General features: G+C 46.4%; 2 protein-coding genes across 2 annotated transcripts in view; both read right to left on the reverse strand.

Moving 5' to 3' along the window:
- LOC133381949 (H-2 class II histocompatibility antigen, E-D alpha chain-like) overlaps positions 1-27335 on the reverse strand; it is a 411219-nt gene that overhangs the window by 192002 nt on the left and 191882 nt on the right. The gene's annotated exons all lie outside the window — the stretch shown is intronic.
- LOC133381957 (zinc finger protein 208-like) overlaps positions 16753-27335 on the reverse strand; it is a 38154-nt gene continuing 27571 nt past the window's right edge. The window contains exon 4 of the mRNA XM_061621582.1: positions 16753-21044. Within this exon, the coding sequence (XP_061477566.1) occupies positions 19742-21044 (1303 nt within the window). The 3' untranslated portion in view covers positions 16753-19741. The remainder of the gene's footprint in view (positions 21045-27335) is intronic.

Raw genomic sequence — 27335 nt, forward strand, 5'->3', positions numbered from 1 at the left:
TTTTTCTTGTCCAATTATAGAATCCTTAATTTCTTTCAGCTCCTGTCTCATTTTGCCAAATCCAATTTTCATCTCTTGTCTGTTCTGTCCCAGCTCTTGTTTCGTTAGCTTAATCTCATTCATTATTTTCTGAAACATATTTAGAGAGAGAACCCCTTCCTGAACATCCAGGGTCTCAGCCACCTCCTTGATTGTCATTCTTAAAACCAAAAGAACAAACCCCCTTCAATTCCAATATAGTCACTATTCTCAAGCAAAGAACAGTTTATTTCTTTTTCCAGTCACAAATGAGTTAATCTTCCGAAGCCAGATGACATCACCCTCTAGACAGCACGAACTGCCTTATCTCTTATATGTCCAAAACAAATTTAGTTCACAGCGTCCAAATGATTAGTGGCATAAGGAATAAGCAGATTCGCCAAAAAAAAAAAGTAGACCAGAAAAAATAGTCCCAGACATATAATACTCAAATATCAGATAAATCAAATCTTCTCTTCAAATTAGATACCTCTCATCCGTTTATATCTTTAAAATGCTCAATTCCATGCCAGCTTTTTGCAATAAAAAACAAAGATAAGCTATTTCGATTTTCTTCCTCCTTAATTCCGTATGTAAAAGAGAAAGTTATAACTCACCCAGGGCTTCTTTGTTGCTGACTCTTTGACAAATCTCTTTTGCAGTAACGATAACAAAATAATGATAATAGACAGGAGGGTGCTTGCCTGTTAATTTCCGTTTTTCTTTGAAGAAAAAAAAACGTCTTGCTTAATCAGTTAGAGCCTGTTTGTAATCCCTGGCTCCATCCGACGCTGTTGGTTACCTTTCTTCATAGGCGAATCCAATGAATTCCACTCCAACAAACAAAACAAAGCTTTCTGTGGATAATCTCTTCGTTTCTCCCTTGCCTGGCAGAAAATTTTTCCAGTCAAAAAGTCTTCTGACTGGTTTTATAACTGAAAAAGCTTCCTCTGAGACGGGAGCTCGTCTCAAAGGCTGCACAGGTGGAGCGATTCCTCCTGGGAAGTCCACCCCGGACCCTTTTCCAATTCTCTGACCCCGGGGGACCCTCAACACACATCACCCCCCTCCACCTTCCTCTGCTGTGTCTTAGAAAAAGAACATTGTGGGGGTCTCACTGGGACAACCCCATGAGGGTCTGTCACATCCCCCTCTTGCAAACCCAAGAGCCGGGGGCACCTTGAGGGTCACTCCCCTCCCCAGGAGGAGTGGGAGCCCCCTGTAACTCACTGGGCATTACTGCCCCCTCTGGTTGCCAGGGGAGAATGGCAGTCAGCTGGGGGTTGCCCCCACACCCTCCAAAAGAGGCATCTTGCTCGAAGGTGGGAACCGAAGAAGAAGCCCTTCCCCCCAAAGTGACAAGTGAAAGGTCAAATATAATGTGCAAATCACCAGGTAAGAAATGGTCAGAATAACGGAATAAAGTGCAGTGTGAAAGCACCCAGAGAGGTTTTTGCTTTTCCAGAGATGGGTGAGCACCCAAGATCGATGCTGAGGTCAAGGTGGCTGCATAAGCCAAAGTGGCCTCTTAATTGTCCAGTTTTTCCCCATCATATCCCCCTCTGGCAGTTTCTAGCTGCCAAATTCAATATTCAATGACATTTCATGTATTACTTTACCTACTTCCTCTAGATCAACGTTACCCAACCTTTTTCAACCCAACACCCCTTTGCAAAATCTGTTTGTGCCCAACGCCCCCCTCAGATTAAGTATATGCCAATGCTTCCTATTATACTTAATATACTTAACAACAAACTCATTCAGTTTACCGGCATTCTTTCGTTAAACAAGTTCATTTAAACATCACAGAAACAACGGGTAGCGAGCATGTCCCATTCCTGAAGAAAACCAGCGAATAACTGACTGTCTGCGACACCCGTTTGCACACGGCACTCATCCGTTGGCAGAATGCGCCCTCCACCAATACACCCAGCTTATCAAACACTCTCTCGTGATTGGTTCCAACATCCCTCAAGACAGCATCGGAACATTACCTAGTGCTGGGGAGTGGCTAATATCCCCATTCCTTGATATGACACTGGCCGCTATTCAGAATTTCTTTACTAAAGAGCACACACTATTTATAGTGTTATTTCCATGAATTGAGACTATTAAATACATTCTAACTGGGGACAAAACAGTTTCAAAATTAATGATTTGTGTATTAAATAAAATTAAACTGAAATGCTTCAACTGTTGCATCAGACCACCAAATGTCAACGTCCCCCTAATGAACCCAAACACCCCCTAAAGTTTGTAGTCATGCCAATGCCCCCTGAAAGGCTGTAATGCCCCCCTGGGGGGGCTACCACCCACGTTGGGAACCGCTGCTCTAGATCCTCCCTCTATCATTGTTACCTTCATGTTCATCATTCAAACATCAGCTTTTTGTGATGGACGTAGTAGTCTTTGTCACACAGCGACTAATACAACATAACACCAACTGGACTATTACATATATGAGCACCAGCAAGCATAATCCCATTATAACATCTTTTGGCAGATATTTTACAAGGCCTTCTAGCCATCCCCCTGGATTCGGTAGCCATCCCCACCAAACAAAATCGCTACTCCGGTCAACATAAGCTACTTTTGCTATTTGCTCGGCATGATCTATTCTGGAGTTGGCATGGGATTCAATCTCTCCAGCTGAACTGTTTATGTAGGAACAACATTCGCTTCCAATGAAGGCGCAATTCCCTCCATCCGCAGCGAGCAAATAGTCAAGCGCCACCCTCTTTTGGAGAGCCATAGAATCATAGAATAGTAGAGTTGGAAGGGGCCTATAAGGCCATCAAGTCCAACCCCCTGCTCAACGCAGGAATCCAAATCAAAGCATTCCTGACAGATGGCTGTCCAGCTGCCTCTTGAATGCCTCCACTGTCGGAGAGCCCACTACCTCCCTAGGTCATTGGTTCATTGTCGTATGGTTCTAACAGGAAGTTTTTCCTGATGTCCAGTTGAAATCTGGCTTCCTGCAACTTGAGCCCATTATTCCATTTCCTGAACTCTGGGACGATGGAGAACAGATCCCAGCCCTCCTCTGCAACCAAACACTGCATTTGGTTTCTTGTTCCTAAGTGTAGAACTTTGCATTTATCCCTGTTGAATTTCATTCTGTTGTTTTCAGCCCAATGCTCCAGCCTATCAAGGTCCCTTTGAATTTTCTTTCTGTCTTCCACGGTATTAGCTATGCCCCCCCAATTTTGTATCATCTGCAAATTTGATAAGCATGCTCTGTACCTCCTCATCCAAGTCATTACGGAAAATGTTGAAGATCACTGGGCCCAGGACTGAGCCCTGTGGTACCCCATTTGTTACTTCCGCTCAGTTTGAGAAGGAACCATTGATAAGCACTCTTTGAGTACGATTCTGGAGCCAACTGTGGATCCATCTAATAGTTGTTCCATCCAGCCCACATTTAGCTAGTTTGCTAATCAGAATATCATGGGCACTTTGTCAAAAGCTTTCTTGAAGTCGAGATATATTACATCCACAGCATTCCCACAGTCTACAAGGGAGGTTACCCGATCAAAAAATGAGATAGCTTGGCAGGATTTGTTCTTCATAAATCCACGTTGGCCCCTAGTAATCACTGCATTGTTTTCCAGGTGCTTACAGATTGACTGCTTTGTAATCTGCTCCAGAGTTTTTCCAGGGATTGATGTTAGGCTGACTGGTCTGTAGTTCCCCGGTTCCTCCTTGCCCTTTTTGAAGATAGGGACAACATTAGCTCTCCTCCAGTCATCCGGCACTTCAGCAGTCCTCCATGATTTTGCAAAGATAATAGATAGCGGTTCTAACAGTTCATCAGCCAGTCCCTGTCATGAACCTGGATATGTTCATGAGTTATTAAAATTATAGGCAACATCATGGCTTTGTGCAAGGGACTCTGGAAGGTCATCTTGTTTGAGAAACAGGCCTCTGAAAGGATAAAAAAGTTAAGTTTCGGTTTCCAGCTGAAGACGGTTAAGGGAAGCCTAAACAGAAGCACCTGGCTATCTGTGCTGATTAGCAACAGCCTGGCACTCAAGGTCATCCTAGCCTGTGAAGTTTGAAACACCGTTGGGAGGGGGGCCTAGAAGGCGCAAAAAAGTGGAGAAACATCTGGAAAGGGATTACATCAGAAAACTCCTGATTGGTTAATTAATCTTGGACCGTTGGGATTCTTTTCCTTAAGTATAGGGCTAAAGACCCATAGCCTTTGTTCCCTTAGGAAGGTTCTGAAAGGTTCCTTCTGACTGGTGCCTATGGGAGGCAACCTAGGCTGGGTTCCATTGCTTTGTGACTGATGCCTATCTCTCTTAGGAGAGACGCCACTGCAACCATCTACCTCATGTGTAAGTAGAGAAGGTTAGCTAGGTTGTTATTTTCTTGTGTGAATGAATTCTCTTACGTGTACCTAAACCCCTGTTGGGTGTATGGTCTTAAAGGATTATTTGCTGCTATATTTTAATGTGCGCTTATATTTTGAATAAAGCTACTTCTATTTAACCTGGTGTGTTCATTGAGGGGAAGGGAGGTTCTGAATCCAGCACCTTGACCATTCAGCTACAACTACGAAAGAGGGAAAAAGGAGTTAAAGCTTAATTCTAATTTGTGGGGTTTTACCAGAGGTTTCCTGACAAGGAGTGTAAATTTGGCTCTTGTCTTTTAGGACCTTGGTTTACCTATTGTTTGGGCTCAGAGTTCCCCTAGCTCTGAGTGGAACCAGTAACAGGGGTGGTGGCAGCTTACTTTCTACCTTGCAGGGTTGGTGTTAGTTTACACAGCCTTGTCAAGGAGGAATTTGATACTGGGTTTCCAGATCAATTGCCCTAAGGGTGGGAATTGGGTCTGAAGCATGACTTCTGGTGCCTTGAGGGGCCCAGGGGCATGACAGTCCCTTCAATACTCTAGGATGCAGTTTATCGGGCCCTGGAGATCTGAACTCGTTCAAAGTGATTAGGTATTCCTTGACCATTTGTTTATCAATCGGAAGCTCCAATCCTGCCCCTTCTACTTCATGTTTCTCGGGAGGGTCACAGACCCTTTTTTTTGGGAGAAGACTGAGCCAAAGTAGGAATTGAGCACTTCTGCCTTTTCTTTGTCATCTATTGTCATTTTGCCATCCTCATTGAGTAGCTGTACCACCTTTTCTTTTCTCTGTCTTTTACTATGGACGTACCTGAAGAAAGCTTTTTTTTTGTTGCTTTCAGCATCCCTCGCTAGCCTCAGCTCATTCTCAGCTTTAGCCTTCCTTCCACCATCCTGGCAATTCCGTGATAGCTGCCTGTACTCTGCGGCCTGGCCTTCTTTCCACTTTCTGTATGTGTCCTCTTTTGTTTCCAGGTAATCTCTAAGCTTTTGGTGAAGCCACATTGGCTTCTTCTGCTGTTTCCCCCATTTTTCCTTGTTGGAATTCCTTGCCATTGCACTTTTAGAATTTCCTTTTTTAGAAACTCCCACCCATCTTGGACTCCTTTTCCCATTACGGTAGCTTTCCTCATTTGGGTTTGGGTTGCTGATATGATCTTTATAGCCACAAAGATCCATGGGAAGCTCTAGTAGGACATGATTGGGACTGTGGAGATAAAGCCTATAAAGTATTGCCAAAATATTGGATTGGCTCCTGCTATGTGGCCTGGCTTATACCAGCTGTCAGGGACACTCAGATACTCCCACTTGGTAGAATCAGGAACAAGAGAGCCTCCCCAATGAGAGAAAAAAGAGAGAAATCAAAACCTGCTCACCACTCTGCACAATGGGACATAGAAAACTGCAGGCCCTTAACAATGGGCTCAGTAATAGGGTGGTCTTTCCTGCCCTTGGCTGGCACAGCCGCCATAGGTTCTGGAGTATTGAGACTTCAACCTGTAGTGGAAATTCTTGCAAAAGAGACCAATGAAGCTCTTCCTGTGGCTTCTAAGGCTATAAAGACCCTACCAGCAACCCAAACCCAAATAAGGAAAATGGTTCTCCAAAACAGGATGGCCCAGGACTATTTGCGCATTGGGAGCGAATGTTGTTCCTACATAAACTGTTCAGCTGGAGAGATTGAATCCCAGGCCAACTCCAGAATAGATCTTGCTGAGCAAATAGCAGCAGTAGCTTATGTTGACTGGAGTAGCGATGTTGATTGGTGGTGATGGCTACCGAATCCAGGGGGATGGCTAGGATACAATGGAATTATGCTTGCTTGTGCGCATATATGTAATAGTCCAGCTGGTGTTATGTTGTATTAGATGCTTTGTGACAAAGACTACTAAGCCCATCACAAAAACTGATGTTTGAACGATGCACAGGGAGGTAACAAGGACAGAGAGGGAGGATGTAGAGGAAGGAGATAAAGTAATACACGAAATGTCATTAATTGAATATTGAATTTGGCAGCTAGAAACTGCCAAAGGAGGGATATGATGGGGGAAAACTGGACAACTAAGAGGCCATTTTGGCTTCTACAGCCACCTTGGCCTCAGCATCCATCTTGGGTGACTTCCCCGTATGGATCCTTTGATGCACAAAAAGAGTTGAACTCTGCTTAAAGCTTATTCCACATTCAAAGCATTTATGCATCTCTTCCCTTGTACAGATCCTTTGATGTGCCTGAAGGTAGCCATTCTGACAAAAGGTCTTTCAACACTACAAGCATGTATAAGGTTTGTTCCCTGTATGAGTTCTGTGATGCAAAGTGAGGTAGGGGTTTAACTATGATTTTAACAGCCTTACAACTCACAGAGCAAGTTTACAGTCAGGAAGTCAGTTCCATGACTAGGAGCATGAAAGTGACTGCTTGAGCATTTAAATGGGAACAGACTGCCTTCAAGTCGATCCAGGCTTATGGCAACCCTATGAATAGAGGTGGTTTACCATTGCCTTCCTCTGAGGCTGAGAGGCAGTGACCGACCCAAGGTCACCCAGTAAGCTTCATGGTTGTGTGGGGATTCCAACCCTGGTCTCCCAGGTCATAGTCCAACACTCTAACCACTACACCACACTGGACTTCCCTGCAAATGATCAGATACATGCTCTGAGAAGCAAGGAATGTCTTTCTTTATATTAATGCCTCAAATAGACTTTATATGCATTTTATTTTATTTAAAAATGTGGGTAAAAATGAATTTGTGGGAGGAGAAGGGAAATTATAACTATCTTAGACACTGGCAATACATTTATCTTGATGCTGATCAGTGAATACAGTAACATCAGTAAAAAATATCAGTTTGGGCCAAAGCTTGTGCCATAAACCGAAGGGGGGGAGAAGCAGGGGCAGCATACAAGGTCAATGGCACCCTTAAACAGTAAGCATAGAATCATAGAATAGTAGAGTTGGAAGGGGCCTATAAGGCCATCAAGTCCAATCCCCTTGCTCAATGCAGGAATCCAAATCAAAGCATTCCTGACAGATGGCACTTCCTGTTAAGCCTCCTAGTTATGTTGTTGTTGTTGTTATGTGCCTTCAAGTCGATTATGACTTATGGCGACCCTCAGAATCAGTAACCTTAAGAGCATCTGTCATGAACCGCCCTGTTCAGATCTTGTAAGCTCAGGTCTGTGGCTTCCTTTATGGAATCGGTCCATCTCTTGTTTGGCCTTCCTCTTTTTCTACTTCCTTCTGTTTTTCCCAGCATTATTGTCTTTTCTAGTGAATCTTGTCTTCTCATGATGTGTCCAAAGTATGATAACCTCCGTTTCATCATTTTAGCTTCTAGTGACAGTTATGAGTGGTAAGAAACAGCTGTCTTTACAAAATAGCTATCAAAGACAGAACCTTGTGATCATTCAGTCTCAGCATAGACATAGCAATGCTTGAAGCAAACTTTGCTTTGCCAATATTAAAACATATCCGTATTAGAAAAATACACATTTTTTAAGGATGAAAGAAAAACATAGGGAGGGGAAAGGATGAAGAGGAGGGCACAGCTGCAAAACTAATGACTACAACCCTGAAATCACAGCCGCTAATTCCACATGTGGAGGAGCACCTGGGTTTCAGAGATGCAGGGAAGTCACGCTGCATTGTTAGGGCTGGATTCTGCTTGACAGCAGCTTCGATGGCAGAAACAGGGATCCAGAGCTCTCCAGTCCCGAGCTTACGAGTTCATAAACGCAAATAAATGGAGGTGGAAGCTCTGGCAGGGGAGAGGCAGTTGCAGAGCAATGCAATTCAGGTGGGAAATTTGAACAAAGTCTTGGATTCTCTGATCTTTGCAGCCGCCCAGAGCCTGCGCGGCTCCTCTCTTGACAAGGATGCTCAAAGGTGCCAGCTGCACTCTGAACGGGGAAAAGATTCGTGCCCACATGGTGCGGGGCGAGGTGGTGACATGCCTGCAGGAACAGCATGCCTGACGCCCCTGAATACCGCTCACCTTGCCCTCCCCACGCCTCTGTTCTTTTCTCCTCGGCTGGGGGGGAGGCGGCCAGGGCCAGCAAAATACCGATTGGACTCAATCGGGCCCCGCGCTCATGGCGGAATTGTGCCTCCCAACTTGGGAGAAGGCACACAATAACAAACACGGAGCTTTACAGGCCTGGCATGTTCATTCTTGTTGCTCCCCTCCATGGTGCTTTGCCTTTCATCTTTAGCAAGCTGGCTTCCCTCCCAAAAGGGTAGTGGTGGGTGGGCTTGGGGAGAGAAATGGGGTAGTACTAGGCAACTACTTTCTTACAACTCAAGAGGAACGGAAGCACGCATGCCACTTACAAGTGCTACTCCCTGGCAGGAAGTGGAGAACAAAAAGTTTTGGCTTCTACTGCAAGCTGCAAAAAGTCCTGGAGAGACAATCGAGTGACCCAGCCAAAGCAAGAGAGAGAAACCATCCAGTCCTTTCTAAAGTCCAGGGCCAGGCCCCTGCTTCAGCCAAACCAACCGAGCTGCCTTCTTTGGATGCCACTCCCTTTCCCCAAATTGCGCCTTTCATGCCTTTGCAAGGCACTGTCTGCAGAGCCGCGAGACGCCGCTTCATCTTGAAGCAGGACGTGAGGAGAGGGGGGAGAGAGGAAGGTCCTTGGTGGCGGCTCCCGGCACCTCCGTCCCTTGTTGCACATCCTGCGTTGCAGTGGGCCAAGGGGCAGAGGCAAGCTGAGTCGCCTCTGTTCTGGTGTTTATTCTGCATGGGTTGCCTTTCCAGTGGGTGGAAGGCGGCACCACTTAACTCCGGCAACTCTGGGAAGTTCAAGGGGGAGATTGGAGGGCATGAAGAGGAAGAGGCAGGTGGGTTGGAAAAGTGTCCCTGCACTGCAAGGAAATGGAGCTGGAGCTGCCTGGCTAAAGTCAGCTGGACTCTGAGGGCAGCAGCGAATCAATAAGCTGAGCCTTAACCTGGGAGTTGCAGCTGGTAGTGCTGAGGAAAAAAGACCTGCGCTGGCCAGAAACTTACCTGCTCCACAACCAGCTGCCAAAGTAAAGGCTCACTTAAGCTCCCCCCCCAAAAAAATCAATTGTCCTTCCTTTTAAAAGGTTTGATCGCTCCTTCCAAAAAAACCACAACAAAAATCCCATCTGGTTCCCAACTCCAAGCAGTCACTCTTTACAATTTATTTTGTTGTACATCATTTGATCACCATGTATTAGCAACAGCAAGAAAACGTAGGAGAAAGGGAGAGGAAGAGAGATGCCCCGTGCTCGTGGGTTCCCAACTGGGCCCTGCGTTTGCAAAAGCTGGCCCTGGAGGTGGCAGGCACAAGGGGGGAAGCCACGAGGGGGGAGCACACACACACACACCATCATCACTCACCTCAGCTCTTCACCTCCATTCTGCTGCTTCCTTCCCCTCCTTCATCCTTCCCCTCTGGTGCGGTCTGGCTCTCCACTTCCTCACACATGCCTCCTAACACAGAGCACAAGGAAAGAGCTATGCAGCCCAGAAGCCCAGTGCCAGGCACATCCCTTTTGTCCACCAATTACAGAAGCAGAAGGCCCCCCCTGCTCCCCCCTCCTAAGTAACATCCAAAAGTAACATCAGAAACATTGTTACTGCTAAAAAGTAAGGAAATAACTAGTCATTCTGTTACTAGCAAAATGTAATGAAGTTACCCAGTCTTTACTTAAAAATGTAATGAATTACAAGTAACTCGTTATTTCTAACGAGTTACTTCCAAGCTCTGCTCTGATTACCAGCAGATGGGAAATAAAACTGCCAACTCACAGCTCTAATACATAAACCAAATGTTAACCTGCTAAGATCCCACATTAACAAATGAAACCCCACAATTCTTGGCTATACAACCATCCTGAATTCAGGTTTTCATGACACTTTGGACACATCATGAGAAGACATGATTCACTAGAAAAGACAACGATGCTGGGAAAATCAGAAGGGAGTAGAAAAAGAGGAAGGCCAAACAAGAGATGGATTGATTCCATAAAGGAAGCCACAGACCTGAACTTACAAGATCTGAACAGGGTGGTTCATGACAGATGCTGTTGGAGGTCACTGATTCATAGGGTCGCCATAAGTTGTAGTCGGCTTGAAGGCACATAACAACAAGGGTGGGGCTCTGATTACCCACAGCTGGGAAATAAAACTGCCAACTCACAGCTCTAATATAGAAACCAAATGTTAACCTGTTAAGATCCCACATTAACAAAGGAAACCCCACAATTCTTTGCTACACAACCATCTTGTCTACTTAGTTCTGTTCTAACTATGAAGTACCTACATCTCCAAAGCTTCAGGCTATGAAATTCATCATCAGAAACAGAGGATGAGGCCTAATAAACTGAGTCTGAATCCTAGCAAGACAGAGGCGCTGTGGGTTTTGTTGTACAAAGCCCTATACAGCTTGGGACCAGGATATCTGAAAGACTGTCTTATCCCTTATATACCCAGTCGATCACTGCACTCTGCAGGTGAGGGCCTCCTGCAGATACCATCTTATCAGGAGGTCTATTCTGTACAACATAGGAAATGGACCTTTAGTGGGGCAGTACGTACCCTGTGGAATTTCCTCCCCTTAAATATGGACAGGCACCATCTCTGATATCTTTTTGGACACCTTTTGAAGACTTTCAACAAGCCTTTTAAGTTGAGACCTATCCCAGTCTGCTTCTGTGTTGGAATTGCTTTCTAATATGCTTTTAAACCTTTTTTTAAAAAAATATGTTTTAAAAAACAGTCTTCAAACCTTTTTTCAAATAAATTTTTGTAAAGTTGTTTTGTTTTCATGTATTTTAATGTCTGTTTTTATGATGTTTTAAAGTGTTTTTAGTGTTTTTGTTTGCTGTCCAGGACTCCTGCTGGGAGGGAGGGAGGGATATAAATAAAATAATAAATAAATAAAGTCTTTAAGAAATGAATGTTGTAAAACTACTCCTCTGTCCATTCCCCAGTATTTTTCCTGATATCTCCCAAGTCCCAAGCATTCTTGGGAGGAATCTCCAGCCAAGAGCCTGTCTATTCAGATGACTGCTGTCAGTACACATGCAAGCTTAGGTGGGCACGTCAGACGTGTAAGGAACCTAAATAGCCTCCGGGCAAAGGGGAGAGCGTGAGGACCCTGGATCCTGTGCATTCATAGCAAAGAGGCTGTCCAGGTGGTTTCACCCACCCCCCACTTCCCCCATGTTAACCCCTTAGATCTTCATCCCAGGCAACTACTAAGTCCCCTTTTCATCTTCCCAACCCCATTTCTGAAGCCGCTCCTCTTGTCTGTTAACAAAAGAATCCAACCCCCATTCCATTCCAGATCACAGCAGCCTCTTTCCTTGCCCTTTCCTGCCACCTACTGTATTGCCCCCCAGCAGTGGGCACTCAAGGTTCAGGCATACCAGAGAGGCGTATGAGACAGACTCAGCAAGTTTGCTTAAAAGGAGAGGTTTATTAAATAACTTTCTACTCGCACGTACAGCCAATGAGGTGGAACAAGCTGCATGGCTTTGCACAAACCCCTGCCAGCCTGAACCCCGAACTGGGCAACAAGGAACCCTTTTATAGGATACATGTTTACAGCACAGTAACTAATTATTACAAAGGATTAAGTCACTGCTTTCCCAGCATAGCACTCCAGTGACGGAGGCTCTTAATAATAATAATAATAATAATAAATTTAATTTCTGTGTCGCCTATCTGGCCGAAGCCACTCTAGGTGACGTACACCTTAAAATTCAATAAAATACAATATAATACAAAATAAAATACAATGCAGTCAACACTAATGCAGCAGTAAAATCATGTAGGGCAATTAATATACAATTATAAGACACTCACAGAAAAATTAGCCCACCCCGGAGATCCCAAAGGCCTGTCCAAAGAGCCAGGTCTTTAAGGCTCGGCGAAATGTATCCAGGGAAGGGGCTTGGCGAAGATCGAACGGGAGGGAGTTCCAGAGAGTGGGGGCCGCCACTGAAAATGCCCTCTCTCTAGTCCCCACCAGCCTAGCTGTTTTCGTTGGGGGGACTGAGAGAAGGCCTTGTGTGGCTGATCTAGTCGTAACATCATAACAATAGCTGATAAGCACAGCCTCTAGTTTCCTGGTGGGGAGGTAAATTGCTCCAAGGTCCACACTATCTGGTTCACAAGGCACCTTCCCAGCATCCCTGGCAGAGCATGAGACGCGAATGCTCATCAGCAGCCTCAGATTAGGCACCAGGTGGCTCTGAACTCACATTGGCCGTCCCTTGACCCATCTCACACTGAAAGCTAGACTAGAGAAAACTAAGTCTGGGGGGGAATACAAGCCCTCCCCACCTACAGGCAGCTATTCTGCTGATGAAGAGGCTAAGCGGGCCAATTCATTCCACCCCCAATGGTCAAGGGGCAGCCCAATGTGTCTTTGTCCCATCCTTCAACCTCGGTGGGGTATCAGTCGTTCTCTAAAGTAGCACATTACATACTAATACTACACCACCAATATACACAAGTAGGAAGCCACATATAACAGTGATCCCAAATGCAAAACCAGTAACTGACCACCCCCTGCTCCCCTGCAACCAGGCTGGGCTCAGGTTACAGCTTGAGTCCGATTTCTAGTATACACCCCCACAATTGAACAGACACAGCATGATGCATGACCGTATTGCAAAAGCCTATCAGCATGATTCCTAAAGGGAAAAGTCATCAAACACCTCATATCCCCCCACGCATGCAAACATCAGAAGTGACCAGCATTTCAAAAGGCAGTACTGAAGTCATCAGAAGTCTTGCAGCAAATCAGTACACAGTCCCATATGCCTAACCCCCGCCCCAAGCCACGTGGTCACCCACCCGGCCCTTTGTCTTGGGGCTTCAGGGAGTTTACGATCCACGCTGATCCACGCTGCTGCCTGCAGGATCTCGGGACTCCAGGAACAGATGTGTCTTCTCATCAGTGTGCAGCAGGACGTAGCCAGTTCCTTCTCCCTCTTGGCTTTGGGAAAAGTCTTTAGGACAGTCCACTTCATCGCCTTCTCCCTACCCTATATGAAAGTTCCGCCACAAGTCTTTATCTGGGGGCATCTTCTTCAGGGCTAGCTGGCCTAGCCCTCCCAGGTTGACAGCAAGAAATTGGCTCTGTCCTCCCTCACAATAAATTGTGGGCTCAAACAAAGGCAAATAACCCTCCCTGTGTCTCTCGCTCTCTAAACTCACAGGGCACGGGGTGCCTCTCACTGATGGAATTTGCCCAGGGACTGCCCCCAGGGCTAGTTCTAAAGGGCGGCCAGGTGAGGCACTGGCCTGAGGGCCCCAGAGCTACAGGAGCCCCTCTGCTCCCCTTCCATGATACATCCCCGCACGCCCCCCACCTACCTGTCAGCCGGCTTTTTAGCATTGCCTTTAATGAAGATGGCGGCCGCAGCTTCCCTAAGGTACTGAAGTCGCTGCCGCCATCTTAGTTGATGGCAGTGATGTGCACACGTAGCATGCACAAGTGCCATCAACAAAGATGGCGGCAGAGGCATCATCCCCTTAAAGAAACCATGGCCGCCATCTTCATTAAGGGCAATGGTGAAAGACAAGAGACAGGTAGGTGGGGGCTGCACGTGCATGCGCGCATGAGCACATGCATGCACGCATGCTGGAACCTAGGGCAAGCTGATGCCCAAGGTCCCCGACATGTCTGGAGCCGGCCCCGACTGCCCCATCATAGGAACTGCCTCCCCCCACAAGACCGTTATGGGGCAGCGAAGGGGCAAAGTCACTGGGGAACTTTATCCCTCCCACCTCTCCAGGTGCTGGAAGCTTCTCTTGGGCTTGCATTCCCGCCTCTGGCTTTCCCTTCTCCACTTTTTCTTGCACTGCCATTTCTCCAGGCACTGGCAGCTACGAGTGCACGTACGCCTCCAGCTCCTCCTCCTGCCCTTCCTCCTCCCCAGCTGGCACACACAGAGCAAACAGCTTCTTCTCCTGCACTTTCTCTTTCACAGCAGGCCCATGTGGAGCAGAGAAATCTATCAGCACCATCTCGTCTCCAGACGCTTCCCGACTTTCTTCCAGGGCCGCTTCCTCTTCATTTTCCAGCCTGCCTTCCGTCAACTTCTGGGGCTTAACTTCCAGTGTTTTCCTGTCCTCTCCTCTGGCAGGTTCCTGGAAATCACAGCTTCTTCCTCTTCCCCCGCTACTGACGGCAACTCCTTGCAGTCCATCCCCTTTAGCTGCCTGTTCTGGGTGCCCTGCAGCTGGGCTCCTGGGCCACTCCTGTCCCCTTGCAGCGGCTGATAAGGTGGGGCTCTTGCCTCCTTGCACGGGGTCTCCTTTTCCTCTTCAGAGATGCTCTCAAATATCTCTCCCATCTGTTGCCGGTGCGCCTGCCACTCCTGTTGCCTTTGTGGCTGCTCCTCCTGGCTCTCTCTCTTCTGTACGAGGGGGCAAGCCTGAACCACAGGCACTGCTGCCTCGCCTTTCCCCTCGCTCTCACCGTCTCCCTGATCTTCAGTTTCAGGGTCACAGTCAGGAGAGGTGTTAATGCTACGCACTTTGGTGTGCTCTGGGCATTTCTTCCGGGTTCCGCAAATGAGCCTACCCGCCAAATTTTCAGCTTTATGTCACAGAATCTACACTCTGCTCCTCCTTGCAGCTACCAGTCTAGCTGGCACGCAGTCTCCCTTTACTTGTGGCCATGCTGTTGCTAATTGCTTTGTGCCTGGGGCCCACATCTCATGCTGCAGCCAATCCCGCATCCTCCTTCCCTCTGATGTGTCTGAACATCTCGGCTCTCTTAGTACCCTACTTGCTGTGCCAAATGTATTGCCCCCCAGCAGTGGGCACTTAAGGGTCAGGGGTACCAGAGAGACATATGACACAGACTCAGCAAGTTTGCTTAAAAGGAGAGATTTATTGGATAACTTTCTACCCGCACATGCACCCAATAAGGTGGAACAAGCTGAATGACTTTGCACAAAGCCCTGCCAGCCTGAACTACGAACTGGGCAACAAGGAACCCTTTTATAGGATACATGTTTACAGCACAGTAATGAGGAACTTGTAAAGGCTGGCTGGGGTACTCCCCCATGCCTTCCTTTGTCCCAGGAGTCAATCCCCAACCCAGGGCAACTGATCCTGGCAAATATCCTGCTTTGCCAAGGCTGTGCACGCTCACAACAGCCCTGTAAGGTAGTCAACTGCCACCACCCTCCTTACTGGTTAGCCACTCTGTGTTGAAGGGGAACCCAGAGCCCAGTCACCCACCCAGGCTTCTACAGGGCAATTTATTTATTTATTTATTTATTAAGCTTATAAACCGCCCGACTAGCAATAGCTCTCTGGGCGGTAAACAAAGTACAGTAAAATCATAATACAATACCACAAGACATAAAAACAATCAAAAATCAATTACAACAATCTGTATAAATTTAAGTTAAACTAAATTAAAATGCTTCGGTGAAAAGAAAGGTTTTCACTTGGCGCCGAAAAGAAAACAGCGTCGGCGCCAAGCACACCTCCACAGGGAGACTGTTCCACAATTCGGGGGCCACCACCGAGAAGGCCCTAGATCTTGTCACCACCCTCCGGGCATCCCTATGAGTAGGGGCCCGGAGGAGGGCCTTCGTTGTGGAACGTAGTGTACGGGCCGGTTCATATCGGGAGAGGCGTTCCAACAGGTATCGTGGCCCTGCGCCATATAAGGCTTTATAGGTTAATACCAACACTTTGAATCTAGCCCGGAAGCTTATTGGCAGCCAGTGCAAGCAAGCCAGAACAGGTGTTATATGCTCGGACCGCTTGGTCCTTGTTAGCAGTCTGGCTGCCGCATTTTGCACTAGGTGTAGCTTCCGAACAGTCTTCAAAAGTAGCCCTACGTAGAGCGCATTGCAGTAGTCTAAGCGTGAGGTTACCAGAGCATGTACCACTGATGTAAGGTCCTCTTTACTCAAATAGGGGCGTAGCTGGGCTACCAACCGAAGTTGGTAGAACGCATTCCTTGCCACCGAGGCTACTTGAGCCTCAAGTGAGAGGGAAGAGTCAAAAAGGACTCCCAGACTACGAACCCGCTCCTTTGGGGGGAGTGTAACCCCATCCAGGACAGGGTATATATCCACCATCCGATCAGAGAAACCATCCACCAACAGCATCTCAGTCTTGTCTGGATTGAGCTTCAGCTTGTTAACCCTCATCCAGTCCATTGTCGCGGCCAGGCATCGGTTCAGGGCATCGACAGCCTCACCTGAAGAAGTTGAAAAGGAGAAGTAGAGCTGTGTGTCATCACGAGCAAGAGCCAAAATACACTCCTTGTTCCTAAACGCTTTAGGTAAAACACTTTAAACTTACATGGTAGTTATGGTCGATGGTAAGGACTGAATTTAGGACTGGTCTCTCTTGTGAAATGAACACACACTGATAATAAAATTAAAGTTTATTTAAAAATAAAAGAAAAGTAAAAGAATACAAATACAAAGGTAACAAGATAAAAGAGGTGCACAAGGTCTAGCAGTAAAATATTTCCCTAAAGACCACACCCAAAGGGGCAAGGTACAGCAGACGATGTGAGAGTTCAGTCACAAACAAAAATAACAAAGTCTATCTAGCCTATGCTATACTTACAGAACTAGCCTTCTCCCCTCAGAGAGTTTCTGGTCAGGAAGATAAGTTGCAACCACAACTGAGCAGCATCAAGCAGGCATGATGGCTCCCAAAGGTGGAATAAAAACCTAGGCTTTCTGCCCCACACTTATGGCAAAAATCCCTGGCAACAGTCAGAGGCAATTAACCACTGAAGGATGTTATGATGAGATGAAAAAACTCCTTTCTCACAGGACACAAGGCGCCTCCTCCTCCAACTCCCCAAGGTTTATGGCCTGGACGGCACCAGGCCCCTTTGCTGATCACAAGGTGTTAGCTGGGCCTTGTCATCATCCTCAGCTGCGCTGTAAAACGGCCAAGTCATGCCTGTGAGCAAAACCGGTTGTTAACCTTTCAGGATCTTAGGCTATCAAAAGAGTATCAAGAAGAAAGACCCCACAATTCCTTGCTCTGCAGCCATTTTAGTTGCAGGCCAGGGGCAAGCTGGCATGACACAACTAATTACTACGAAGGATTAAGTCACTGCTTTCCCAGCATAACACTCCAGCGATGGAGGCTCTTTCCAGGGTCCTACATCATAACAATAGCTGATAAGCGTAGCCTCTAGTTTCCTGGCAGGGATTGCTCCAAGGTCCACACTATCTGGTTCATAAGGCACCTTCCCAGCATCCCTGGCAGAGCATCAGACGGGAATGCTCATCAGCAGCCTCAGATTAGGCACCAGGTGGCTCTGAGATCACATTGGCCATCCCTTGACCCATCTCACACTGAAAGCTAGACTAGAGAAAACTAAGACTGGGGGGGAATACAAGCTCCCCCTACCTACAGGCAGCTATTCTGCTGATGAAGAGGCTAAGCATCTGTCCAGGGGCCAATACACCTACAAAGAACAGCTCAATGGGTGTGGGGAGAAGAGGAGGAGGAAGCCAGAGCACCCCCTAGAGGCTGAGTGTATCACTACACCATGACAACAATTTAATATGTCTATTATATAGAGGGACAAATATTTCAAGACAACACTTTGGCATTGGCTCTCACAGCAGTGTACAAATAAACAACAGATGATACAATACAACAATAAAACAAGTGGCCACAGCAGAAAGTTTAAAACAGCAGCAAACAGAAAGACCTAAGTCCCCCCCCCCAGCAGTCTTGTGATTGAAACTGCAGCCTCCCTCACACGGCTGTATTTTGTCTGCATGCGTGTGTGTTTCATATATATCGTATACATTCCAGGAAAAGCTATAGGCAACTGAGCATCACATATTGCTTGATTCTTAGCCTGGCCACCAGGGGAAACTGGGGCATGATGATTCCTCCCTCCCCCCCCCCCCAAAAAAAACTCTACAGAGAACAAGCAGATTGGTTATTATGTTAGGAGGTTAGGATTCACTGAGTGTCTTTTGGGGATGATGGATGAAAGAGACTCTTACCATCTCTCTCCTTACCTCCCTTGAAGTCTCCAGGTCCACCCCTCCCTCAGTCTCTGAAGCCCCTTCCCAAATCTACTCTCTCTCTTCCCCTACCCGTCCAGCCCAAGGAGAAGATCACCCCCACAGAGGATGATTCACCATCACACAACACTTTGCTGATTTGCACCGTGGACACCTTGCCCCCCTCAAAGATCGATATCAAGTGTTCAGGAATGGGAAGGAGGAGAGCAGAGTGTGGACCACAGATGTCACCCGGAATGAGGACTGGACATTCCAGATCGAGGTGAAGCTGGAGGTGCAGCCAAAGCGCGGAGATATCTACACCTGCCAGGTAGAGCATGCCCGCTTCGAGGGCTCTGTCACCTTGCAGTAGGGTATGACAGCCCTGATCCATCTTCCCAATCTCCTGGAGTGGAGGCAGACTCTTTCAAAAGGGGGCACCCCTGGGCCAAGGTCTCTCTGGGGATGCATCCTTTGGGCGCTTATCCCAGGCCTGCCTTTCCTCACTCAAAGCTTCTTCTTTGATTTTCTTTCTTCAGACGCACAATCGGACTCTGCCAAGAGCAAGATGTGGATGGGGATCGTGTGGCAACTGGATTCACCTTCTACTTGAAGAAGAAGAAAGGTAATGAGGGCAGTGCCGGGGGAAGTGGAAGTTTAATGTAATAGTCCAGTTGGTGTTATGTTGTATTAGACACTATGTGACAAAGACTGCTAAGTCCATCACAAAAATTGATGTTCGAATGATGCACATGAAGGTAGCAATGACAGAGGGGGAGGATCTACAGGAAGTAGATAAAGTAATACATGAAATGTCATTAATTGAATATTGAATGTGGCAGGTAGAAACTTCCAGAAGGGAGGATATGATGGGGAAAAACTGGACAACTGAGAGGCCATTTTGGCTTCTACAGCCGCCTTGGCCTCAGCATCCATCTTGGGTGCTCACCCATCTCTGGAAAAGCCAAAACCTCTCTGTCTCTGCAAAGGAAAAACTGACAGGCCTCCAAAATAGCAGGTGAAGGGAAGTGGAGCAGTCTGTGGTTAAGTTAAGAGGAGAAGATTCTCGGGGGTCTGAAACTCCGCATAAAAATCCTGTTGGTAGCCATATGGATCCTTTGATGCAAAGAAAGAGTTGAACTCCGATTAAAGCTTTTTCCACATTCAAAGCATTTATACATCTCTTCCCTTGTACGGATCCTTCGATGTGCCTGAAGGTAGCCATTCTGACGAAAGGTCTTTCAACACTACAAGCATATATAAGGTTTGTCCCCTGTGTGACATCTTTGATATGAAGTAAGGTGGCTACTCTGACTGAAGCTCTCTGCACACTCCAAGCATTGATAAGGTTTATTTATTTATTTGTTTGTTTGTTTATTTGTGAGTTCTTTCATGCACCGTAAGGGCACATCTCTCACTGAAGCTTTTTTCACACTTAAAGCATTTATACGGTTTGTCTCCTCTGTGAGTTCTTTGATGCAAAGTAAGGTGGCTACTCTGACAGAAGCTCTTTCTACACTCAAAGCATTGATAAGGTTTGTCTCCTGTGTGAGTTCTTTGATGCACCATAAGGTGACTACTCCGACTGAAGGTCTTTCCACACTTCAAGCATTGATAAGGTTTGTCCCCCGTGTGAGTTCTTTCATGTGTACTAAGGGTGCCACTCTGACTAAAGCTCTTTCCACACTCCAAGCATTGATAAGGTTTCTCCCCTGTGTGAGTTCTTTCATGTGTACTAAGGGTGCCACTCTGACTGAAGGTCTTTCCACACTCCAAGCACTGATAAGGTTTGTCCCCTGTGTGAGTTTTGTGATGCGAAGTAAGGTAGCTACTGTTACTGAAGCTCTTTCCACACTCCAAGCATTGATAAGGTTTGTCCCCTGTGTGAATTCTTTGATGCACTGTAAGGGTGCTACTCCACCTGAAGCTCTTTCCACATTCAAAGCATGTATAAGGTTTGTCCCCTGTGTGAGTTCTTTGATGCATAGTAAGGTTGCCACTCTGACTGAAGCTCTTTCCGCACTCCAAGCATTCATAAGGTTTGTCCCCTGCATGCGTTTTGTGATGCCAACTAAGGGTGCTACTCCGACTGAAGCTCTTTCCACACTTCAAGCATTTATAAGGTTTGTCCCCTGTGTGAGTTCTGTAATGACAAGTAAGGTAGCTACTCTCTCTGAAGCTCTTTCCACACTCCAAGCATTGATAAGGTTTGTCCCCCGTGTGAGTTTTGTGATGCGAAGTAAGGTGGCTACTGTTACTGAAGCTCTTTCCACACTCCAAGCATTGATAAGGTTTGTCCCCTGTATGAATTCTTTGATGCACCGTAAGTCCACTACTCCACCTGAAGCTCTTTCCACACTCCAAGCATTTATAAGGTTTGTCTCCTGTGTGAGTAGTTTGATGCACCACAAGGGTGCTACTGTCATTGAAGCTCTTTCCACACTGCAAGCATTGATACGGTTTGTCCCCTGTGTGAGTTCTTTCATGTATCCTAAGGGTGCCACTCTGACTAAAGCACTTTCCACATTCCAAGCATTTATAAGGTTTGTCCCCTGTGTGACATCTTTGATGTGAAGTAAGGGTGCTACTGTGACTGAAGCTCTTTCCACACTCCAAGCATTTATAAGGTTTCTCTCCTGTGTGAATCCTTTGATGCGAAGTAAGGGCGCTGCTCCACCTGAAGCTCTTTCCACACTCGAAGCATTTATAAGATTTGTCCCCTGTGTGAGTCTGTCTCTCCTCTTGTCTCTTTGCTCCATCTTGACTCCTCAGTTTCTGCTCCTGCACCTCCTGCTCACCCTTTTCCAGTGATACTTCAGATGGTTCTCCCTCAGCCTTGACCCCCCAGATGTGTCCTGATGGAATGAAAAGGAAAGGAGATAAAATGCTGTGGAGAAATCCTGTTAATGTATTATGATTTGTACTTTGAAAACATATTTCTGGGAGCTCTGTTGAGTAGTATGTGCTTGGTAAGATGCAGAGAGAGACAATTGTAACAAAACTCTGCTCTCTTGTTCCTGCATTTAAGGTGGACAGCCCAGTACCTATGCAAAGCTGAAATTTACAAACCTAGGATGGATCCTGTCTGACAGGAACATGGCCCTTTCCAATACCCAGAGGGAAACTCACATCCCCTCCCTCCCTCCCAAAAAGGTTAGTCCCCTGTTACCTGCAACACGAGACAGTGCTGGAAGATGAGACCCCTAGATGAGCTGCTGGGGAAGAACAATGGACAAGTACGAGTAGCGCTGTGACTGACGCAGCTGGGTGAAAGCCGAAAGGAAGCCCAGAGGTTGATGCGCACAGATGCAGAAGGGGAGTCGCATCAATATTACAATACTTGGTTTGAGTGAATTAATATGGATGGGAATAGGACATTTTCAGGCAGCTACAAAATATTTTATGCAGGAAATGATAAATTAAGAAGAAACGGGATTGCTCTAATGGTGAGAAGACGTAGCAAAAGCAATTAGGAGCTATAATGCACAGTCTCAGTGAGTGATATCAATGAGATTTAATGGGAAACCTATCAACATAACTATCATCTAAGTCTATGCTCCAATGGCAAACTCAGAAGAAGAGGAAACTGAGAGATTTTATGCAGAAGTACAGGAAGAAATTAAAGGGAAATTTAGGCCAAGAGTAGGGATGTTGAATAATCAAAAGGGGAACACACTGACTGACTGAGATGAAATAAAAGAAAGATGGAAGCAATACACTGAAGAACTTTATAAAAGAGATGCCAAGATGACAGATTCATTCATGGAGGAACCATATGATGAAGAACCAGAAATTTTAGAATGTCAGGTGAAAGCTGCTCTTAAAATACTTGGAAGAAACAATCACCAGGAATAGACGGCATACCAGTAGAGTGGCCACAAGCTACTGAGACTGAATCTGTCCAAATTTTGACAAAACTTTGCCAACAAATATTTATTTATTTATTTATTTATTTATTTATTCATTCATTCATTCATTCATTCATTCATTCATTCATTCATTCTGTTTTCATCCCGCCCTTTCTCCCAGCAGGAGCCCAGGGTGGCAAACAAAGCACCAAAAACACTTTAAAACATAATAAAAACAGATCTTAAAATACATTAAAACAAAACAGCGTTAAAGAAATATTTAAAAAATCTTTTTTAAAAGGGTTAAAAACATTATTAAAGGAACATATTAAGCAATTCTGACACAGACTGTCCACAGACAGTTACCCAATGCTCTTCTCTGAGAGTGACCCTGTGGATAGGATCGGAACCACCATAAAACAGTGCCTCCAATACCCATATCTGTTGGTTCTGTTGGTTCTGGGGGATGTCAGCATCCATGCCGAGGCCACCTTATCCGGGGCAGCTCAGGAATTCATGATATCTATGACAACCATGGGACTGTCCCAATATGCCATTGGCCCAACACATGTAGCAGGGCATACTCTAGATTTGGGTTTTGCAACTGGACATGGAGTTGATCTCAATGTTGGGGGCCTTACATCAGTCCCTCTGTCATGGACAGATCACTGCTTGCTGAAGTTTAAGACTTACAGCAGCTTTTGCCCTCTGCAAGGGTGAGGGACCTATTAAGGTTCAGGACAGACAAAAGGAAGTACTTCTTTACTCAGCGCATAGTTAAACTATGGAATTTGCTCCCACAAGATGCAGTAATGGCCACCAGCTTGGATGGCTTTAAAAGAAGATTAGACCAATTCATGGAGGACAGGGCTATCAATGGCTACTAGCCGTGATGGCTGTGCTGTGCCACCCTAGTCAGAGGCAGCATGGTTCTGAAAACCAGTTGCCGGAAGCCTCAGGAGGGGAGAGTGTTCTTGCACTCGGGTCCTGCTTGCGGGCTTCCCCCAGGCACCTGGTTGGCCACTGTGAGAACAGGATGCTGGACTAGATGGGCCACTGGCCTGATCCAGCAGGCTCTTCTTATGTTCTTATGTTCTTAAGGTGGTCTGCCCCCAGAGACTAATGAATCCGGATGGTTTCCAAAGGGCTCTGGGAAGTTTTCCGGCTGATAGGGCTGGCGCTCCTGTTGAAACCCTGGTTGAACTGTGGAATACAGAAATGACCTGGGCGGTTGACACGATTGTTCCTGAGCGCCTTCTCCTGTGTAGAGCTCATACAGCTCCATGGTATACCCCAGAGCTGAGAGCAATAAAACAGTCTAGGAGATGACTTGAGTGCAGATGGAAACGAGCTCCTGGTGCATGCAGTTACACACTGGTAAGTGTCTATGGTAAGCTGTATTTAGGGGCAGTGAGGGCAGCAAAAAAACATATTTTGCTGCCACTATCAAGCCATCAATCTGCCATCCAGCGGAGCTCTTCAGAATTCTCCGGGGGCTATTACACTCTGCCCCCAGGGACATGGTAGAACCATCTAAGGCCCGCTGTAATGAATTTGCTAGGCACTTCCAGGATAAAACCTTTAGCATCCACCAGGACTTAGCCTCCAGTGTTATAGCAGGTGAATCAAGTGGGGTATCCAGAGCAACAAAGGCTCTTGCCATATATGGAGCGAGAAATGCCAGACGTCCAAGGAATTTCAGAAGGAAATCACCCTGTGCTTTATAGATTACAGCAAAGCCTTTGACTGTGTAGATCATGAAAAACTATGGAATGCTTTAAAAGGAATGGGGGTGCCACAGCATCTGATTGTCCTGATGGGCAACCTATACTCTGCTCAAGAGGCTACTATAAGGACAGAATATGGAGAAACCAATTTGTTCCCCATCGGACAGGGTGTGTGACAGGGGTGTATTTTATCACCCTATTTGTTTAATCTATATGCAGAACATACGGAAATCAGGATTGGACCAAGATGAAGGAGGTGTGAATATTGGAGGGAGAAACATCCATAACTTAAGATATGCAGACGATACCATACTACTAGCAGAAACCAGTAATGATTTGAAACGAATGCTGATGAAAGTTAAAGAGGAAAGCACAAAAGCAGGACTACAGCTGAACATCAAGAAGACTAAAGTAATGACAACAGAAGATTTATGTAACTTTACAGTTGACAATGAGGACACTGAACTTGTCAAGGATTATCATTACCTCGGCACAGTCATTAACCAAAATGAAGACAATAGTCAAGAAATCAGAAGAAGGCTAGGACTGGGGAGGGCAGCTGTGAGAGAACTAGAAAAGGTCCTCAAATGCAAAGATGTATCACTGAACACCAAAGTCAGGATCGTTCAGGCCATGGTATTCCCAATCTCTATGTATGGATGTGAAAGTTGGACAGTGAAAAAGGCGGATAAGAGAAAAATCAACTCATTTGAAATGTGGTGTTGGAGGAGAGTTTTGTGGATACCATGGACTGCGAAAAAGACAAATAATTGGGTGTTAGAACAAATCAAACCAAAACTGTCATTAGAAGCTAAAATGATGAAACTGAGGTTATCATACTTTGGACACACCATGAGAAGTCATGATTTACAAGAAAAGACAGTAATTCTGGGAAAAACAGAAGGGGGTAGAAAAAGAGGAAGAACAAACAAGAGATGGATCGATTCCATAAAGGAAGTCGCAGACCTGAACTTACAAGGTCTGAACAGGGCGGTTTACAACAGATGTTACTGGAGGTTGCTTATTCATAGGGTTGCCATAAGTCATAATCGACTTGAAGGCACATAACAACAAAAACCTTGAAACGCAGGAAGCTGCTTTAGACTGAGGATCATTGGTTCATGTCTACTCATCTGAACAGGGTGGTTCATGACAGATGCCCTTGGAGGTCACTGATTCATAGGGTCGTCATAAGTCTTAGTCGACTTGGAGACACATAACAACAATTCAGAGCACAGCCTTTTCCCAATTTCTTGGATTAGTTTCAGTTGGTGCAGCTTGAGGACGTTGACAAGGTGCTTGGACAGGTTCGTGCAACCACTTCTGTGCTGGATCCTTGCCCTTCTTGGCTAATAAAAGCCAGCAGGGATGGAACAGCCGGCTGGGCCAGGGAAGTGATTAATGCCTCTCTGAGAGAGGGGGTGGTCCCTGGCTGCCTGAAAGAGGCGGTAATGAGACCACTCCTGAAGAGACCTTCCCTGGACCCAGAAAATCTTAACAACTATAGGCTCATGGCAAATGTTCCATTCCTGGGCAAGGTCCTTGAACGAGTGGTTGCAGGCCAGCTCCAGACACTCTTGGATGACACCGACTATCTGGATCCATTTCAGTCGGGTTTCAGGCCTGGTTTTGGCACAGAAACAGCCTTGGTCGCCCTGTATGATGACCTTTGTCGGGAGAGAGACGGGGGAGTGTGACTCTGTTGATTCTCTTTGATCTCTCAGCGGCTTTCAATACGATCGACCATGGTATCCTTCTGGGAAGACTGGCTGAGTTGGGAGTGGGAGGGACTGCATGGCTCCTACTTGGCAGGTCGCCTCCAGAAGGTGGTGCTTGGGGAACATTGCTCGGCACCCTGGACTCTCCAGTATGGGGTTCTGCAGGGGTCAGTTCTGTCCCCCATGCTGTTCAACATCTACATGAAACCGTTGGGTGCCGTCATCCGGAGCTTTGGAGTGCGTTGCCATCAGTACGCTGATGACACGCAGCTCTATTTCTCCTTTTCATCTTCTTCAGGTGAGGCTGTCAATGTGCTGAACCAGTGTCTGACTGTGACAATGGACTGGATGAGGGCTAATAAACTGAGGCTCAGTCCAGACAAGACTGAGATGCTGCTAGTGGGTGGTTCTTCTGACCGAATGGTGGATGTCCAACCTGTCCTGGATGGGGTTGCACTCCCCCTGAAGGAGCAGGTTCGTAGCTTCGGGCTTCTCCTAGGACCATCTCTGTTACTTGAGGCTCAGGTAGCCTCGGTAGCACGGAGTGCCTTCTACCAACTTTGGTTGGTAGCCCAACTAAGTCCCTATCTGGACAGGGAAAACCTGGCTTCAGTTGTCCATGCTCTGGTAACCTCCAAGTTAGATTACTGCAATGTGCTCTATGTGGGGCTGCCTTTGAAGACAGTTTGGAAACTGCAGCTTGTGCAAAATGCAGCAGCCAGATTGGCCAAAGGGACCAGATGGTTTGAACATATAAAACCAATTCTGGCCCGCTTGCATTGGCTGCCTGTATGTTTCTGAGCTCGATTCAAGTTGCTGGTTTTAACCTATAAAGCCTTACACGGCTTGGGACCGCAATACCTGATGGAACACCTCTCCAAACACGAACCCACCCGTACACTAGGCTCAACATCGAAGGCCCTCCTCCGGTGCCTACTGCGAAGGAAGCTGGGCATCTGGCAACAAGGGAGAGGGCCTTCTCAGTGGTGGCCCCCAAATGATGGAATGCTCTTTCTGATGAGGTGCGTCTGGCATCAACACTGTTATCTTTTCGACGCCAGGTCAAGACTTTCCTCTTCTCCCAGGCGTTTTAGCATGTGATTTTTTAAATTGTTTAAAAATTTTAAATTGTGTTTTAAAGATGTGTTTTTAAATTTGTATATTTGCTTTTAATGATTTTAGTTACTGTAAACCGCCCAGAGAGCTTTGGCTATGGGGCGGTATATAAATACAATAAATAAATAAATAAAATAAATCTCACCAAGTCGGCCCAGAAGGATACCATGGTCAATGGTATCAAAAGCCACTCAGAGATCAAGTAAGAAGAACAGGGTCACACACATCCTGTTTTCTCCTGTAAAGGTTATCCATCAGGGCAACCAAGGATGATTCAGTCCCATAACCAGGCCTGAACCCAGACTGGGATGGGTCAAGATAATTTGCTTCATCCAAGAGTACTTGCAATTGCTGGGCCACAACCGTCTCAAGCACCTTCCCTAAGAAGGGGGTATTTGCAACCGGTTGGTAGTAGTCATAAACCAATGGGTCCAGGCTGGAACCACTCCCTCCTGCAATGATGCATTGAGCACACCCTGGATCCACTCGGTCAGACCCCCTCAGCAAGCTTTAATAAGCCCAGTAGGCCAAGGGTCAAGAGGAGACATTGCTGGCCACA

The sequence above is a fragment of the Rhineura floridana genome, chromosome 3, assembly GCF_030035675.1.
Source record: "Rhineura floridana isolate rRhiFlo1 chromosome 3, rRhiFlo1.hap2, whole genome shotgun sequence".
Lineage (NCBI taxonomy): Eukaryota > Metazoa > Chordata > Lepidosauria > Squamata > Rhineuridae > Rhineura > Rhineura floridana.